The 17,898-nt window shown below is 45.0% G+C and overlaps 3 protein-coding genes across 5 annotated transcripts; 2 read left to right on the top strand and 1 right to left on the bottom strand.

Moving 5' to 3' along the window:
* Window positions 1–821: 821 nt before the first annotated feature.
* On the bottom strand, window positions 822–3,968 carry p3h4 (prolyl 3-hydroxylase family member 4 (inactive)). The gene is made up of 7 exons (XM_085933467.1): window positions 3,413–3,968; window positions 2,932–3,081; window positions 2,692–2,863; window positions 2,463–2,591; window positions 2,238–2,383; window positions 1,756–1,839; window positions 822–1,298 (listed from the first exon to the last, which is right to left on the bottom strand). Exons 1-7 carry the CDS (start codon window positions 3,857–3,859, stop codon window positions 1,146–1,148), a joined length of 1,281 nt encoding a protein of 426 aa, XP_085789593.1. The 5' UTR covers window positions 3,860–3,968; the 3' UTR covers window positions 822–1,145.
* Window positions 3,969–4,021: 53 nt separating this feature from the next.
* On the top strand, window positions 4,022–6,208 carry phb1 (prohibitin 1). Its single transcript, XM_085933469.1, has 7 exons — window positions 4,022–4,140; window positions 4,552–4,655; window positions 4,940–5,101; window positions 5,212–5,354; window positions 5,439–5,555; window positions 5,683–5,778; window positions 5,859–6,208. The coding sequence occupies exons 2-7, from the start codon at window positions 4,571–4,573 to the stop codon at window positions 6,069–6,071; spliced, it is 816 nt and encodes a 271-aa protein (XP_085789595.1). The 5' UTR covers window positions 4,022–4,140; window positions 4,552–4,570; the 3' UTR covers window positions 6,072–6,208.
* A 533-nt stretch (window positions 6,209–6,741) lies between these two features.
* On the top strand, window positions 6,742–17,323 carry znf652 (zinc finger protein 652). Of its 3 annotated transcripts, none has more exons than XM_085934647.1 (7): window positions 6,742–7,067; window positions 9,609–9,645; window positions 9,727–10,830; window positions 11,110–11,257; window positions 11,463–11,578; window positions 12,298–12,442; window positions 13,456–17,323. In XM_085934647.1, the coding sequence occupies exons 3-7, from the start codon at window positions 9,883–9,885 to the stop codon at window positions 14,052–14,054; spliced, it is 1,956 nt and encodes a 651-aa protein (XP_085790773.1). In that variant the 5' UTR covers window positions 6,742–7,067; window positions 9,609–9,645; window positions 9,727–9,882; the 3' UTR covers window positions 14,055–17,323. The 3 variants fall into 3 exon arrangements, with proteins under 3 accessions (XP_085790773.1, XP_085790772.1, XP_085790771.1); XM_085934646.1 differs by having other exon boundaries at window positions 9,609–9,650; XM_085934645.1 differs by having other exon boundaries at window positions 9,609–10,830.
* The last annotated feature ends 575 nt before the right edge of the window (window positions 17,324–17,898 follow it).

Genomic DNA, 17,898 nt, shown 5'->3' with positions numbered 1-17,898 from the left:
TAGTCCGTTATGAGCCTACAAAAGCATGTCACTTTCATTTGTGTGATTTCCTACTCAATTCTCATGAGAACACGGCCATTTTGTTTCCCTGAGCACATCACTACCTGCAGTGACGAAATCACAAAAAATAATGAGCTATTTATGTAAATATGTGCAAGCTATGTTGAATGTTAAAATGCACCATATTGTTGAGGAGGAATAATGTGAACGGCACTTTTTTTTTTAAAATTTGGACTGTTTGTTTGTAAATTTGAATTTCATTCTTTGTCAGGGCAGCCCGTGCACTGCCATGAGAGTGAGTATGCATGAGCGTGCACTTTTTGGGTGGGTTTTGAGCTTTGCACTAGGATGGCACATATTAGGAAAACAGAGAGTGTGTGTTATGTCATGTGCAGAGCTGCTATCAATCATCATTTTAAAAGAGAAAAAAAAAGACCATATTTTTAGACACTTTTTGAATTTAGACAAAATTAAAAAAAAGAAAAGAAAAAAAGGCTTGCGGATAGAGACAAGTGAAGAGAAAAAGAAATAAAAGAAATTCAACTTATTTTCTAATCGCATCTTGTCATGCTGTTATGGATGTTTGAGTTAGTGTTAACCAGCTTCCCTTTTCGCATATTAAGTGCCAGATTATTTTCTGTTTATGAGCCATAAATACCATTTAGATAATGTTAATGAAAAAATAAATATGTCAAATAAAGTATTTTGTTTGACATAAATTTTTGAATACATTTACTAAAAAGAAAAAAATACTATGTACAGTACCATGATATAAAAAATAATTTGCATTTTGAACATACTCAGCTAATTTTATTAAAAAATAAATAAAGGACTTAAAATAAAAATATATAAAATCAAAATAATTCTAATAAGTTAAGACAAAAAAAGACAATGAAGAAAAAAACAAGTTCTTATCTTTTTCTTGTACAATCAAATACAAATAATAACCTTATTTTAATATTGAGACAATTATTGGTATAATTTTTTTTTATTAGGTTTGAATTCAACCTGCGGGGACGTGGCTTAGACAATATAAAAATACAAATTATTATAATAAAAGCTGATGACAGCCAAAGAGCGAACACGTCAATCTTTCATCTCGATCAACACAATGAGTTCCTCCTTTCTTTTTTCAGGTTCAAAGTTCACTCCGGCACATCACCCGTGTCCCACTTGGTCTTGGGCTCCTGCCACCACTCGGACATGAGGGACTCCTCGTAGTCGCCGACTCCCTCGAACTCTGCATCGGGACGCTCGGATCGCCTGGAAGCGGCCGCTGCTTCCGGACTAACTTCACCCTTTTGAGAAATGACAGAGGACAGTAAGCTGATTTTTTTTTTTATTCTTACTGTGCTTTCTTCTGAGTCAAAGTGTCTGGCTGGAATTGTGGGGCTCCTCCTCCCTTTGGAGTTATGGTGTCTCGCGGTCAACACCTCCTGACCACATACCACACACCGCTGACAGAAAACAACCTCATTTTCCACCCTCAATCCGGCCCATCCAGGCTACTCTGTACTTTTTTTTTATATAATCTGTTCTTTTATGGACACAAGCGCTCCTTAAAAAAGTGACCCAGATCATTCTGGAACCAGATCTGCTCTAAAATGGACTTTTATTGGTCTTTGACCTTGCCTCACCCTTCTGATGTGTTTTGCAGAAATCATTTGAGTATAAAATTCCTACTTTCTTAAGAAATCAACAGCATACGCAACGTGTTATCCGAAAATGTCAATTTTGTCCATCTGCTGTATGTACCTCGTCCTCCGTTTGCAGGTAGTTGATGGCAAATTGCAGCATCTCCTTCTGCTTGGTGGTCTGGTTGTAGTACCGAGCAGCGTTCTGCAGAGGGAGACAAATATATTGAATAATTACATTATTACGATATAAATAGATTTAAAAAAGAAAATAAATATTCACACAATACAATAGGGGTAAAATGAAAACAAATTAGTGTAAAATAATACAGTTCATTATCCACCTTTCTTTAATTAGGACTAAAATGTAAAAATAGTAACCAAGGCCTCCTGTAGGGGGAGACAAAAGTCAAAACGTCAGCCAAATGTGTTTTTTATTTTTACATCAGCAGGTGACAAATTTGGCCATTTCTCCACAGCTGGCTTTATGATCCGAATAAAAATTGCGCTGAGCGAGCTTTTGTATGACGTCGCAGCTCTTGCGGCGCTCTAATTAGCACGCCGACACGGCGTTAACGCTGACGCCCAACTTTCGAGACTTACTGGCCGCGGTTGGAAGTCTGTGTCAGATAGACCCCATTGTTCCCGGTAGTAGCTGTAGTACTCCACGTTCTGACGCATCACCTGATCATTGGGGTCGAACAGCATATAGCTGGCGGCGCACGGCGCTGCGCTCTTTACGTCGTTTACTGGAGGAGAGGCGGAGAATAATCAGAGTCCAATTGTAGCCATGCAATACACATAGGAAAAACAAAAGAAGAGTCTTACATTTATAATACGAGAATTGAAGATAGTGGTACATGGTGGCCACAAAGTTTTTCAGAAAGTAGCCGCCAACGTTGGGGGTCAAGTGCTCCTCACAGCCCACCTTACATCTCAACGCCTCCAGGTACAGATCTGAAAATCAACAAGAACCGGTCACTAAATAATCATTAGATTGCTTTTCACGTGACAAATAGGTGTCGGGAAGACACGTATGTGGTGTGCCCGCACCCACCAGCCAGCGTCGGATAGAAGTCCTTGAACTCGAGGATCTCGTAGGATCCATCGCAGGCGGCCAAGCAGGTGTCGTACACATCCAAGTAGGAGGTGACGGCCTGCTCCATGTGACGAGCGCTGCCGCTGAAGTCGCCACTGTTGTATAGCTTCAAGCTCTTCAGGAACACGCTCTAAACATTGTATAGAAAAATCAGGCTTTGACTTCAGTTGTAGAAATGAGGATAGAAGTGTTCAGAACCTCGTATGGCTGCTCCTCGTGGTCAATGACATAGGAGCTCACGTCCGCCAGGGTTTTGTAGTAGTCCATGTTTTTAGTCATCTGGGGGTCTTTAGGGTTTTTCTTCAGGTAAGTGTGGGCCGCCGATACCGCCTTCGCCAAATTGTTCAGCTGTGGGAAAAGTCCAAGTCTGCTTTATTGTCAATTTCTTCACATGTCAAGAAGATCAACATTGAAGCACTTTTGCTCTTCAGTGCAATTATCAACAAAGCAAAATGCACCAGTTAATTCATTAGGTACACCCGCAACATAAAATGACATTTATTTATTCATATAAAACATGCAGGTGTACCTAATGTTGTGGCGGGTGGGGGTCGCCACATCAGCCCACCAGAAAAGGAGGAGAACAGTGCGGGATTGTTTTGGGGAGACGTGGCACAAGCAGCAGGAGGTCGCCCCAAAAACCTGACTGCAACTTTCCGATCACAACTTTTGTTCTCACCTGGAAATACGCGTACTGTATAAATCGATAAGGCGTCCTTTTCTTGAAACTGTCCAGTAAGTCTCGTCTCGGGTACGCGAGTTGAAACACGGGAAGATCGGCCTTGCACTTCTTCAGGCACGCTGCCCTCAGAAGGATGTGTTGCAAGACGCGGAGGTGCGCGTCGTAGCCGTCGTCACCTCGGCTGACGGAGCTGCAGTTGCGGCCACAGAACGCCTCGCTGTCCTGCAGCAATCGGTGAAGCCTCAGGCTGTGCTCCAGGTACTTGATGCTCTCGGCCCAGTTGCCCTCCGTGTACTGTTGCATCGCATAGTCGAGCGTGGAGTCCAGTGGCATCAGTTCGTCAGCGGGGAAACTTCGGAAGCTGTACTTTTCGTACTGGGCCCGAGTTAAGAGCAGGATCGATGATAGGAAAGCGAACGCCGTAGCCACGCCGCGAGGGAGCATCGTCACCCGCCGTCTCTCGCACCCGGGATGAGGTCGTGGAATTACGAGTGGAAACTTGTCTCTTTCACAGGGCTGCACGTAGGCAGCAAGATAGTCGTATTCGACGACATCCGGGTGGGGCCTTCAAAATAAATCAAAACGGATGTGAAATTCCAAAAGCGTAGAAGAAGAAATCTAGCCAATTGAATGCCAGGTTACTTTACACAACGCGCACGCGCACTGATGCGACAAATTCATGTGCTGTCCGATGTGGAGGTCATAGACGCCTGAACAAAACCCAGGTGAGTTATGATGTATGTTGCTTCGAAGAGAATTTAGCTCAACAATTATTGTCCTGCTAGATATTGAAGTTAATGAAATGTGTTATTTGTGGTTGTTATGAAATTTTTACGCGTTAAATTGGGTGAAGCTCTACCAGAGCCCCATTAGCAATAGATAAGCGTCCTGTTCCTGCGCATGCTGTTTTACTAATCGGTTCACTTGAGGCTATTTGGTTCGGTTTTAGTTGTAACTAATGCGTGTTTGTGTCTTTTTACGCGTTTTTAATCTTGTATTTCTCCCATTAGCTAAGTTAGCTAACAAGTAAAGGCTAACCCAGTTGACGCCTTCAGTCTCTCCGGGCCAAAGTCAACAATCCTTGGCCTTCAACTAACTAAAAATGTTCTAAATTGAAACCTTTCTTTCTTTTGCAGTAAAATTAGAGTTTCCACAATGGCCAAACTGTTTGAGTCGATTGGTAAACTGGGACTGGCATTGGCCATAGGTGGAAGTGTTGTCAACTCTGCCCTTTTCAATGGTGAGTGACTTTATTGTTGTTTTTTTAAATGGCAATACTTTAATAGATTCGAGGATCAAAATGACTCCCTCACAAGATCTTTATGACCGATAAAGGTTGTTATAAGTATCGCCCCCCCCCCCCCCCCCCCCCATTGTCTTATCAATTTTACAAGACATTGCATCATTAATCTAAAATAATAATGAAGTCCATCCTTTGAAGACAAATGGCAGTAAACTCCTTTTTTTTTTTTTTTAGTAATGACTTCGCCCCATTAACTCCCTTTCTTCTTCTCCTTCTGAAAGTTGACGCAGGGCACCAGGCGGTGATATTTGACAGGTTCCGAGGCGTGCAGGAGGCAGTCATCGGCGAGGGCACTCACTTCCTCATTCCGTGGGTGCAGAAACCCATCATTTTTGATTGTCGCTCCCGTCCCCGAAATGTGCCCGTCATCACAGGAAGCAAAGGTACATCGCTAGCCCGATGCTAAAAGTAACATGGATGTACTGTCACCTTCTCCTCCCCCCTGTAATTAATTTAAATTTTTTGTTTAATTTGTGATACTTCTCTCCCGCAGATTTGCAGAATGTCAACATCACATTACGAATCCTCTTCCGGCCGGTGACCTCTCAGCTCCCACGTATCTTCACCAGCATTGGTGAGGATTATGATGAAAGAGTGTTGCCATCCATCACCACGGAGGTGCTGAAGGCTGTAGTGGTACGTGATTTTAGTTTGACTTAATTGGGACCGAATTGGATGTATTATTTTGCAAAAATCGATGATGGGTTTGTTCTTTTTAAGGCTCGTTTTGATGCTGGCGAGCTCATCACGCAGAGAGAGCTGGTCTCTCGCCAGGTCAGCGAAGACCTTACAGAAAGAGCCAACACCTTCGGCCTCATTTTGGATGACGTTTCATTGGTACGAAATTGCTTTCTCGGGTGCTACGGAACTACCGGCGGAATCTTAGGAGCTAAGCTCACCTGGTGTGCACCATGAGCTACAGCTGGCGAGCTAGCACAGCTAAACAAAGTTTGCATTCTTTCAGACACACTTGACGTTTGGTAAGGAGTTTACAGAGGCTGTAGAGATGAAGCAGGTGGCACAGCAGGAGGCTGAGCGAGCTAGATTTGTTGTGGAGAAGGTACCTCCTCTTACTATTTGGTAGTCCGTGTGACGAACATGCGTGGTTCAAACCGCCCGTCAAATGTTTATTTTTTTTAGGCGGAACAATTGAAGCAGGCCGCCATCATCTCCGCCGAGGGCGACTCCCAGGCCGCCCTGCTCATCGCCAACTCCCTCCAGGAAGCCGGCGACGGCTTGGTGGAGCTGCGCAAACTGGAGGCCGCCGAGGAAATTGCCCTCCAACTGTCTCGTTCACGAAACATAACATACCTGCCATCAGGGCAGACCACGTTGATCCAGTTGCCTCAATGATAACATCCGTATCTGTGTAAACTATATTCAGTGAACCATGTGGGAGAATTGTCTACGACTCACCCTTACTGCTACTTATGTCTTTAGCGTGCGGATGTGAAGAACTTAAAACGATTAAAAATGTATTTCTATCATCATGTGACTCGTCCAAAAATGCTGGTTGCATTTCATATTTTCTATCACAAGAGGGGGTTGTTGTGTACAGCACAAGGAGGATTTTTTCTGTTATTAGATTTTTGGATGGCTTTAAGTGGAAAGAAACTCAATTTTAATTTGATTATTTTAGATATATGAGACATGACTGGATTGGTTCAGTTTGCAGAATACATTCAAAAGTTAATATTTTAAGTAGGCAAGCTTGGTCAAAACCCAAGCAACTTTATTTGGAAGAAATGTAAAATATTATTTACACTTAATACCTTATTTCACACATTTTTGAAGGGACACTATAACTTTCAACAGGGGAAATTTTAGTTTTAATATGCTCAATAGAATTTTTAGCATTCGCTTTGTATCATTTATCAATCATTGGCGGGATCACTTCTACAATTTAAAGCGCATTGGGCAACCAAATAAATGATGGATTGTCGTCATTGAGTCTATTCCTTATTTAATGAATTAATCCATGCATTACGGATCTCTGGTGAGTGCGCGCGCGTGCGTCCCCAGCCCAGACAACCGCGCGCCTGTCCTCCAGACGGCGGCGGCGACGAGGCGAAGGCGGCCTGGCTTGCTTGACTGGGATGAGCGCGGGACGCGACGTCAGAGCAACAAGCGAGCAGCTCAGCTCGGCCGGGCCACGTAGCGCCAGCGGGGCAGCTCAGGTCATCGGTGGGCACCCATCTGCAACGGCCCCGCGTCTCGGTTCATCGCGGGACAGCGGGTTCTTCTTCACTCCCCCCCTCACACACACACCCTCCCCGCAGTTGAAGCAGCACATGAAACCCGGACTGTGAGCTACCCTGCCTGCACGCGCTCCGCGAGGAGGTCGCGAAGGTAAGCCCTGCCAACCAGCCAGCCGGCCAACCAATAAGTCAGTTAGCCAGCTGGACGATAACTTCATCCTGGATCTCTTATATGCATGACACGTCGGAGGATGCGCTCATTGCTCACCGGTACCCAGTGGCCAAAGCAGCGGTGACTAGCTCCAGTGAGCGGCCGACTTTGTGACAGCGTCGATCCAGGGTGTCAAACACAGTAACCCGGGTTGTCATTAGTCTATAGGCAACCTTCCTATCGCAGACCCCAGATTAGCAACATTAGCAAAAGTGCATTTGTATGTGTGTGTTTTTTATTTTATTTAAAATATTTTTTTCAAAAAGGGACACTTTCCCCTCCTCTACGCGCCGTGTCGATGTTTTTTGACTTGCCTCTGCTCAAATATCTGACGTTACTGTTAGCTATATGCTACTTAGCATCGCGTTTGACGAATTTAGACTCTTGAATTACAAAAAAACAAAAGTGAAAGTCTCATTTTAACTCGTTTGTAAATACGCCATTAAACTACTGTTTACGTGCAATGTTTTGTCCGATGGATGAATCGTTGTAGAATATTTGACTTGCACCTTTCAGCTAACGTAGCCAAGTTAGCTTGTGTTTTGTGAACAGGTTAAAACCTACGGTTGGGGGGGGAGTAGCTTAGCATGCTAAGTAGCTCAAGTTAACCGGGCCTGTGCTGTGTTGGTACAGTTTTCTGCGTTTGGTTTAACCCTTTGCTCGCTTGCTGGTTACTACGTGGTTAACCATTGACTGGCAATGCCAACATGCACCCAGACGAAGTGGAATAATACAATCGACCTGCATCCATATTTAAAAAATGATGTAGTTAATTTTATGCCTCGTCAGTGATGACATTTGATGTATTTTTAGGAAAGTATTCATCTTCCCACACTGGAAAGACAAAATTAGTAGAAACCACTACGTACAAAAAGTCATATTGTGAATTAAACATTGTCAGACCATGCAGCAAAGTCCTGACATTAAGTCAAAGTCTGCTTTATTGTCAACTTATTCACATGTGAAGACACACAAAGAGATCGAAATTGTGTTTGCATTATGTTTGGAAAGTCGTAATAATAGGGGGAAGAAATTATAAAGTCAGAATGTAAATAGTGAAAGTAATAATTTTGCAAGAATGTGATCGTATAGGGGGGGACCAAATTCTCCTTTATTATATGCTATGTAAACTTGTAGTAGTGAAACAGGTCAAAGGTCGTAGCATTACTAGGAAACTTGTATTTCAAAATGGGCAAAATTCTTAATTGCAGGTGCAAAATGTTCTGTCAGAAGTGAAAATCCTAACTATGTGAAAACTAGTAACAGTAAAGAAATCTATCGTGAGAAAAGTCATATTGTTACGATGATTAAAATGTAGAAGGACGTGATTGGGACGTGAGTGACCCGCTGCACACAGTGAGCGGGTTAAGGCCTTACGAGTTTGCCGCCATTGAGGAATGTGAACCCTCGCACCGTTCCTTCCCTGCAAGCGGCGAAAAGCTCATTAAATTGTGAGCGCCAGTGAGCTTGACTGCTTCCCAGGTCACTGTCAGTTCCACACTTGTGAACACTTGCCCTATTTTTGTTGCCGCTCGTCATGTTTGCAGTGTGAAGCTTTCATCCGTTCATCTAAAAGCCACACTCGCATTCTATCAGTTTATTTGTGCGAGTCGCGTTGCGGCCTACCCCATATGAAACCAGTTTTTTGGTTTCTTGCAAGTGTCTCTTTAGGCGCAAATGATTATCGTACTTTGATTTTGATGTGAATTACGATGCGTCTTGTTTACCAGATTAAATTCAGATCAGATGATGTTTTTTTTAATGATTGTTTTTATTTTATTTTAGATTCTCATAAATTTGAGAAAAATTCTTTGTAAAGTCGATATTGAGAAGTCTGAAATTTGCCACATCAAAGTGCATTCTTTTCAGGCTGAGCGAAACTCTCAAATGACTCATCAACGATAATACGGAGCAGCGGAGGCATTTTGGGGTGTTGCGTAACCACACGCCGTGCATGTGTTTGGTCTTTTAATCAGGTTAATTTGTGAAGGGCAAACTGGGATATGATAAGCCACTTGCGTGCCAGTGGCGGCTTTTTTTCATGCAGTTTGTCTTCCCCTGTCATACACACTAGGGATTATCTCGTCGGCTTTGTGTCAAATACGGCCGAGTCACTCCATCACAACCCAACTCGCTGTTGCCGTGCGATAGTAATGCTCACGTTTAGTTCTTAGCAATGCTTTTGGCATTTTTGAATATTTTAAATAAATTAATTCGCTCCTGGGCACCGATTTGTCTGCTGACTTTGCTCAATGATAGCTCGTAAAACATGTTTTGTATGTGATTGAGTCCACACCCATCCATTTGTGAAGCCTTGTGGTTTGTATTCGCAACAGCGCAAATGCGGTTGTGACTTTCGTAAGCGTCGCTGAAGTTTCGCTATCAACTTTTTTTTTTTTATCATGACACCGGAAGAGAGTTGTTTATTTTATTTTTTTTAGCCTGCCCAACTCATCAGTGTGTGTTTCTGTTTCCTCATAGGTGATGAGCCATTCATGGCCCCTGATGGCAAGAAGACGTAAGGTGGTCCTCTCTTCTTTCTCGCCCGCTCTGCTCGTCACAGGAAGTGATTCTAAGCTTCGTCGGCTTTTATTTTAAGGCTCATGGAGGCACGCTCGCCGCAGGTTGCCTGCCCCGGACAACATGGACGCTTTGTTTGAATCCGGTTGACTGTTTCATACACCTCATCCCCCTCCTTCCTGTCGAGGGAAGGTGGGGGTTTGGTGCACCTTACCCTTCAGCGTCATAAAGTTTCATGAAATCTTGCCAAAATCTCAAGGAGGAGGTCTCGGTCCCGTGCCCGGGCGGGATGTCACAGGAGGAGGGACGCAAGCCGCAGGTGTCACAGTCCTACTTCCACCCGCCAATCCCGGAGGTGGACCTGACAGGCAAGCTCTATAAGAGGGAGGCGGGTGGGAAACCCTACTCGGTCCTGGTGGACAACAAAATGGCCACCAAGACGGCGGCGGCGACCGATTCCGCTCAGCAGTATTTCCGTGAGGGCGCGGCGGGACAAGACGCACGAACGCCGGCGGATGAGGCTACCTCAGAGGAGACGGAAGATGAGGATGAGGATGAGGAGGAAGAGGAGGACGGCGAAGAGGAAGGTTTTAAGCGTGAGCAGATCATTGTGGAGGTAAACCTCAACAATCAGACCCTCCACGTATCCAAGGGCGATAACAAAAGCGGCGCAGCCGGAGACGATTCGGAGAGAGGTTGCAGCGAGGACAACGATGACGTGGAGGAGGATGAAGACGAGAGTCCCGAAGAGGACGAGGAGGAGGACGAGGAGATTGAAAGTCGGAGGACGAGGTCAAAGAGGGCCCACAGAGGTGCCAGTGGCGCTTCCTGCCAGCCGCAGAGGAAGAGTCTCCGGACGGCTCTAAACTCGTCGGCGTCCGGGATGACCACAAGGGGGCGACGGAAACACGCCGCCGAAATGGCAAAGAGCCAGCGGCGCTCCACCCGCTCCGCCCCGCCGCCGTCCGCGGCCGCTGCGCTGACCGGCGGCAAGGCCGAGGGGGAGAAGGAGATGCTGGCGTGCGAAAAGTGCCCTCGCATGTTCAACACGCGCTGGTACCTTGAGAAGCACATGAACGTCACGCACAGGAGGATGCAGATCTGTGACAAGTGCGGCAAGAAGTTTGTCCTGGAGAGCGAGCTGGCCTTGCACCAGCAGACCGACTGCGAGAAGAACATCCAGGTGAGGACGCGTGGCTCACACTCGTGCCATGCCTCATTGAGGCAATATTTAAGAAAAGCTTCAATGAAGCTTAAGAGAATTAATAGCTAATTCATTTGCTGTACATTCGATTTGACGGGTATCCACAGTGTGTCTTGGTAGCATCGCCGTTTTCAGTCAGCAGAGGGAGCTAGAGTGTAAGGAAAGATAGATGCTCAACATGTAAGACAGCTTACTTTTCGTCATGTGTTGCTCATCATTGCCCGTTTCAGTTGTTCTTAAGGTATTATCTATCTCCAGTGCGTCTCCTGTAACAAATCCTTCAAGAAACTGTGGTCGCTGCACGAGCACATCAAGATCGTGCACGGCTACGCCGAGAAGAAGTTCTCGTGCGAGATCTGCGAGAAAAAGTTCTACACCATGGCCCACGTCCGCAAGCACATGGTTGGTGAGTGAGGTGTAACAGTCCAGATGACACTCAAAGACATTTTTTTGCCATCATATATTTTTTTCACAACTAATACCGCAGTGCTGCAAATTACTGAGTGACCGTTTCTGTATGTTCGTAATATGCTGCCCTTATGTGTAAATACCAGAAGAAGAAAAAAATGCGCCACCCCCATTATTAACTTGAGTAAATTTGTGTCGCACAGCTCACACCAAGGACATGCCGTTCACCTGCGAGACGTGCGGCAAGTCGTTTAAGCGCAGCATGTCCCTCAAGGTGCACTCGCTGCAGCATTCTGGAGAGAAGCCCTTCCGTTGCGAGGTAAGGCGTCGCCAGCCCACTTCAAACTTTTTTGTTTTGGGTGCACACGAAATGACCCAGTTACACGAATTCTTCTTTTTATTTTTATTGAGTTCTGAAGGAAGAGTGGCTTGTTATTGCATCGTGCTCGTAAAATGGTATATGTGACACTTGGCAGCAGATGCGCTTCGGTCCACACCCATCAGTCAGTTAAAAAAAAAAAAGTATCAGGAAAGTTTAAAAAAATAAAATAAAATAAAAAGTCATCCATTGCAATGTCATCCGGTCAATTCTCAGACTGTGATAGCATCAAAGCAGTTCAAAAGTATCTCAGAATTTTCTCAAGAGAGTTCTCAATTTGTGTGTCCCAATACTTTTGTCAACACGAACCGACCAGATAAAAATAACACCAAAAGTGCTACGGGAGCTTCCTAAACTTTGACGTTTGGAATTTATTCTCGGACAGATGGAGCGTTGTCCTACACCCGAGGTCTTTCAGACGCCATGTGCGCACGGGTGGAGCCGCTCTAATTAAACGCGTGACGGCCCCCTGCTCCCGTAGCGTGTTATTACCGGCTCGTTATAGCACCGTGTAACATCTCGCCCGCTCTCCTCTGTGGTCTCTGCCCACGCCACCACCGACTCCGTTTCCACCAGGTGCTGCCTTCGAGCGCTCTTTGATTTTTTGGAGAAACTTAAATGACCCCCGATATATATGTTTGCATTATGTGAACCTCCAGAACTGCGACGAGCGCTTCCAGTACAAGTACCAGCTCCGTTCGCACATGAGCATCCACATCGGACACAAGCAGTTCATGTGCCAGTGGTGCGGCAAAGACTTCAACATGAAGCAGTATTTTGATGAGCACATGAAAACGCATACAGGTGAGATTTCAAAGAAGAAGAAAAAAAAGTATTTTTTTAGCTATTTCTATCTGTGTTCCATTCCAAACTGGATGAAAACGTGGCGTCTGGTTGCTGAACGTCGCTCGTTTGTTGTAATGACAGGTCCTGCCTAACATGAAGAAGCGCTGTGCATATGTAATGACTAGCCACACACATATTGCCGCTTCCATCCCTCTGATTTTCTCTGCCTGCTACCCCGCTGTTTTCCAAAACCGAGCTTTTGTGGCTTTTCCAGGGTCCAGGGCTTCTATTTGTGACGTGTAATTACACAATTCCTTTCCCGTACCAGGCACACCCAAGCGAGGCCTGCAATACCCTCTCCACCCTTTAGAATAGCAATTTTCCAACTCGAGAAAATACTTTTACAAGTACGACCATTTGGACCATCTTTATAATACACGAGAATAAGAATATCTTATAATGTACCTGAATAAGTTTTGGACTCAAACTCCCCCCCCAAAAAATAAAAAATGCAACACATTAGAACACAGTCCTGTACCCCACAACAAATTCCTCCCACTATAGCGTACTGCTTACACAAGATGGCTGTCACCTTTTCGAATGTTCAAGCTGGTTTGCCGGCGACATGGCGGATGAAGGCGTTTCAAAGAGCCCTTCAGCAGCCGGCGAAGGGACGACCGCGTGGGCGCCAGCGGGCGCATTGAATACCCGCGTGGGGGGAGGTTAATGAGAGTGGCACTTCCAACTGTTCATTTTCACGTCTTCTCAAAGTGTCAACTGTAATAGCTTCCTGACGAGTGGGCGGCTCGGAAATGGAATGGAGGCTTATTAGCATTGGAGAAAAAGTCCAACTGGGAACAAGATGTGATGTGCCGTAGAAAGGTAGAAGCGATATTTATGCAAATGTCGAGCATCCCAATTGGGGTTTAGTCGGAGAGTTTGGGGAATATTCCGAGAAATAATTTCACATTTTAAATTTCAATTCATTGTACCCCTGTCCTTACACAATCATTCTTTTCTTCCCCGCGCAGGAGAGAAGCCGTTCATTTGCGAGATCTGCGGCAAGAGCTTCACCAGCCGACCCAACATGAAGCGTCACCGCCGCACGCACACGGGCGAGAAGCCGTACCCGTGCGAAGTGTGCGGCCAGCGCTTCCGCTTCTCCAACATGCTCAAGGCGCACAAGGAGAAGTGCTTCCGGGTCACCAGTCCTTTGGTGCTACAACCCGGCGGCCCGCCCCTCCCGGTCGGCATCTTCGCCAGCACTTTCTCCTCCTCTTCGTCGTCGTCCGGACCCGGGCCTTCCGCGGCCGCCTCGCCGGCCGTCACCGGAACGACCACCCAGGCGCTCAACTCGCCTCGAGCGGCCTTGCCTCAGCGAGGCCCTCTCGGACACGCATTCACCCACGTGCAGCTCCAGCACCCCCAACAGCACCTTTCAAATACGCCGAACACACCCCACCATGCCCACCACCACCACCACCTGGCAGTGCCTCCGGTTTCCCATCTGCCCCCTCCCCCGGCCCTTTTTAAAAGTGAGCCCCTCAACCACTGTGGGCACGAAGACAGCACTTACATGCACCACTTGGCTTCTGCTGATAAGGGTCCCGGAGCCCCTCAACATCACTGAGTTACGAACCACAGCCCACCGGCACGGTCTCAGTCAGTACCATCAACAACTTCTTGGATTAAAAAAAAAAAAAAAAATGTAAACAAGTGGGCCACTTTTTTATTTTTTTTTTTAAACACCAACCATCCAGCACCAAGTTAAGCTGCGCTTTCACCCAGCAGATGTTTTTTTTTTTTTTTTTTTATCCATTAAAAATAATAAGTCCTAAAATATTCTGCACTGCCACTTTCGTCGGGGTACCAGTTAGCGATGCGCCAAAAATTCGGTCGTCGACAATTTTTATTTGGAAAATTGTCACTGGGGCAACACAACCAAAACAGCATGTTGGGTTGTAAGATTAGACAAGAAAAAAAAAAAATAGGGGGCTGACGGTAGATCCGAAGCGTCACTCCGCCATAGCCAACCAAGTTGATGTCGTGGTGTCTTCCTGATGCAGACGGGTTGAGTGTAACAACACAGAACTGTCTGTTGTTGTTTTTTTTTTTTGTTATTGCTTGCTATGGCCCAGAGGCTGAGCTGCTCGGCATTTGTTTACAGAGCAAATGTGTGGCTCCAACCCGAACAGCCTTCACCTGTTGGAATCGCTTGGCCTCTGGACCGAACTGGAAAGTATGTCAAAACAACCAAACCACGGTTGAACCCAGTTGACTGTTTGGTGGAAACGTGGCTTAACGCTCAAGCCCGATTGTTAGTCGAAGCATTTCCCCTGAGTCCGTTTTTTAAAATCTTGGAGCAGCCCGTCACATGGCAATTCATGTATGGGAGCTCCTCTGGAACACATTTTAAAAACTCAGAACTGATACGGACCTTTTATTTAAAACAAGCTCACACAAGCGTTACAAGTATTCTCAAATGAATAGCGAGTGGACTTTTTTTTCTTTTTCCTGGTGGTCAAAAAATATTCTGTGAATGTTGTCGCTGGTTCTACCAGTCACGCAAGAACACAGTGCCATGGACTCCAGTGTGAGAGAGAGGAGGAGTTTGATTTTATTCCTTTTTTTTTTTTTTTGACTTGAAATGAGCTGTTGGATCTGATGTAATTGTGGTGCTTTCCATTCCAATAGACACAAATTCTTAACTTTGGCTTCGCTGTTGAAAAATTCAAGAACACCCTAACCTCGAACAGAACCGGAGCAAGATGTGGTCATTCAGAAGAAACTCAGGTTTTGCTGGCTGTGAACAGATCAGTGCAACCTCCTCTCTCATCCCATACTGCCACTGTGAGAGGCCGCAAACGACGGGCCCCCCCCCAATCAGGATCTACCCCCCCCCCCCAACCACCTCCCCTCTGGTCTCTGCCACGCTGCTGTCAATAATACGGGTCGGCATGTTAAATCTCATTTAATATGCTCGTTATCCACACACACACACACAGGTTGATCAGTTTGCTTTGACGTTGTTAAGGTTTTGTATGGTCTTTTTGTTTTGGTGTACCGCAGGGGTCTGTCTTAAGCCCATTGAATGTTGCCTCCGCAATGTTTTTTTTTGCTTCTCATTTTGGCCACCCTTACAGTGGAGAAAATGGCAGCCGCGTTGGAGCTTCCCGTTACGCCAAGAAGTCGGTCGGTTGGAAAAGAAAATGTATTAAGCCGATGGTGTGAATGTTTCTTTATCGTCGAGCTTTGAGTCTTACCCGACTTATCTTTAGGATGTCCGTGGAAAAGATCAGCTAGATGATATGAACAAAATTTTGTTGCACAACCAAATTGAAATGTGCTTTACAATGTCAACATGGTGGACAAAAAACGGGCAGACCGTAGCACCAAATTTTTGCAGTATTCAGCCCCGAGTGGTAAAATTAAGGCGTCCTCCCCCTTTCTGATTGATTGGACCTGCAGTTTGTCTTTGTGTGGCACTTAGTTCCACATTCATCATCATCCAGTTGCAATACGGCTCTTTGTCTTAACTGATGCCTTTTTTTTTTTTTTCTTTCCCCCTTTCTTTATTTTTTTGGGCGCGTATTCTCTGCACTTTAGCACTGCGTGGGCAAGGCGCAGGGAAGTGGCGTTTGTATTGTGGAAAAGGCTGTGGTCTAGCCTGCGAGCGAAAAAGGTCGATGTTTTTTTTTTTTTGTAAGGTAAAGGAGAACAGTGGGTGATGTGGAAGGGACCATAGCAACAAAAAAAAAGAAATAATGTTTCTACTCAAAATAGTGTCCCGGGAAAAAAAAGGAAAGCGTCTTCCTGCTTTGCCGACCACACACTTGGCCATCCGAGCTTTGTCCGCAGTACATTCTTTTATTTTCATGTTTTTTGCTAAAATGGCTGAACCATGATCATGATGATACTCCTCCTTTCTTCGCTGCATAGAATGCACTTTCTACTAAAACTCTCGGCTAGTCGCGAAAAAAAAAAAAAAAAACATTGTATATTCGAAGATTCTAAGATGTTTTAAGAAAAATCATTATACTTCTTTTTCGCTTCTTTGTATTTTTAACCACTTAATGTAGCATTATTGTGTATTTTATTATTATTGTTATTATTATTGTATCTGGTACAAAATGTGCAGCTTTATAATGTCCTGGTTTGTCTTTATTTTTGTATATTCTCTGGAGATTTGAGGAACTTGGAGAGACAAGTTGGGCCTTTTTTTTTTTTTTTTTTTAATAATGTAATGACTGCTAACTTTAAGTAAAAACAAGTAGCCACGAGTGTGACGCCTCGTCCGTCTGTCCGGCAACAGTCCGCTAACTACAAAACAACCTAGCACAAGATCATTTGGTAGTAGGCCAGATGTGGATCTCAAACACTGTCACAATTTTAGGGTCAGTAAGGACGCTTGCTAGCTGCACGTGAAGCCTCAAGGTTTTATCAGCTATTTGTTGAGTCTTTTTTTGGGGGGGGGAGATAACCGCTAGTTTGTATCATGTTCAAGCGCATTGACCTTGAGCTGCTGATCAAATATAACGGTAGCTAAAAGATTTAATGGGATAATTTACTTCTACACAAGAAAAATAAAATATAACCCCAAAGAAATTGTCATTGAGATTTGACACCATGCTTTGTCTACTTGGCAAAAAAAAAAGCCAAATTGCAATCCACCTAAAATGGCTCCTTCCAATCAAATTGGCGGAGATTTTGATGTCGGTAGTAGCGCTGCAACTAACGAATCTTAATAATCAATGAATGTGTGAGCGTGTTGCGTTTTAGTCATTCTGTCTTGTGTGTATTTCGTGTTTGTGTGTGGGTTGTGTGTATTGATTCGAGTCTGCTTGTGGACTTTTGTGTTTAATGTGTAATAGTGTTATTCATCGTATATTTGGAGTTTCTTTATGTGGATGTGTGTTGGTTTGTGAGTGTGAGACAGCAGGTGTTACTGCGGCGGGGGAGTCCAAGTGAGGCGGCTGAGTCTGGAGAGCCGTGATTCACCGCCGGCGTGTAGGCGGTCGGCCAGCGAGCTTAGGCGATAATAACACGCTGTGGAACATTTCTTCCTTTTCCCTTTTGTATCAGCACGATGCAGGCAACTAGCTGCGAGTTGTTCTGTTGCTGTAAAGGTCGTAATGAGACGACAACACTTGTCGTGGGATAAGTGTTCACCCGTGGGATAAGGGTGAAATGCACAATCAATGCAATATTCATAGACTGTGTTGTTGGGTTTTTCTTTTCTCAAGAGGAAAAGTTGCCGGGTCTTAAACTGGCCCACGTTAACATCATCCTTGATTTTGATAAATATTCAGAACTCATCGTAAGTAGGTGTAGCTTTCTAGTCTTTTACTTTCGTCCAGTCCATAGTGTGGTTATCTTTAAGTACACAACTAGAGTAGACTAGACCAGTCTTGTAGGTTGGTCAAAAGCAGACTTCATTAGTCTGGTCCAGTCCAGCCAGCAGTGTTGTCTAGTTA

The sequence above is a fragment of the Syngnathus leptorhynchus genome, chromosome 16 (assembly GCF_054491065.1).
Source record: "Syngnathus leptorhynchus isolate UIUO chromosome 16, UIUO_Slep, whole genome shotgun sequence".
Lineage (NCBI taxonomy): Eukaryota > Metazoa > Chordata > Actinopteri > Syngnathiformes > Syngnathidae > Syngnathus > Syngnathus leptorhynchus.
Note: the sequence above shows the minus strand (reverse complement) of the source record. Positions and strands in the feature narration are given on the sequence as shown.

Excerpts from the sequence above, each read along its gene's own strand:
- p3h4 (XM_085933467.1), bottom strand. The coding sequence starts at position 3,859 with ATGCTCCCTCGCGGCGTGGCTACGGCGTTCGCTTTCCTATCATCGATC. Across the intron at positions 3,082-3,412 it reads TACAGTACGCGTATTTCCAG|CTGAACAATTTGGCGAAGGC; the intron begins GTGAGAACAAAA and ends CTTTTCCCACAG. Across the intron at positions 2,384-2,462 it reads TCAATTCTCGTATTATAAAT|TAAACGACGTAAAGAGCGCA; the intron begins GTAAGACTCTTC and ends CCTCTCCTCCAG.
- phb1 (XM_085933469.1), top strand. The coding sequence starts at position 4,571 with ATGGCCAAACTGTTTGAGTCGATTGGTAAACTGGGACTGGCATTGGCC. Across the intron at positions 5,102-5,211 it reads CGTCATCACAGGAAGCAAAG|ATTTGCAGAATGTCAACATC; the intron begins GTACATCGCTAG and ends TCTCTCCCGCAG. Across the intron at positions 5,355-5,438 it reads AGGTGCTGAAGGCTGTAGTG|GCTCGTTTTGATGCTGGCGA; the intron begins GTACGTGATTTT and ends GTTCTTTTTAAG.
- znf652 (XM_085934647.1), top strand. The coding sequence starts at position 9,883 with ATGAAATCTTGCCAAAATCTCAAGGAGGAGGTCTCGGTCCCGTGCCCG. Across the intron at positions 10,831-11,109 it reads ACTGCGAGAAGAACATCCAG|TGCGTCTCCTGTAACAAATC; the intron begins GTGAGGACGCGT and ends ATCTATCTCCAG. Across the intron at positions 11,579-12,297 it reads AGAAGCCCTTCCGTTGCGAG|AACTGCGACGAGCGCTTCCA; the intron begins GTAAGGCGTCGC and ends GTGAACCTCCAG.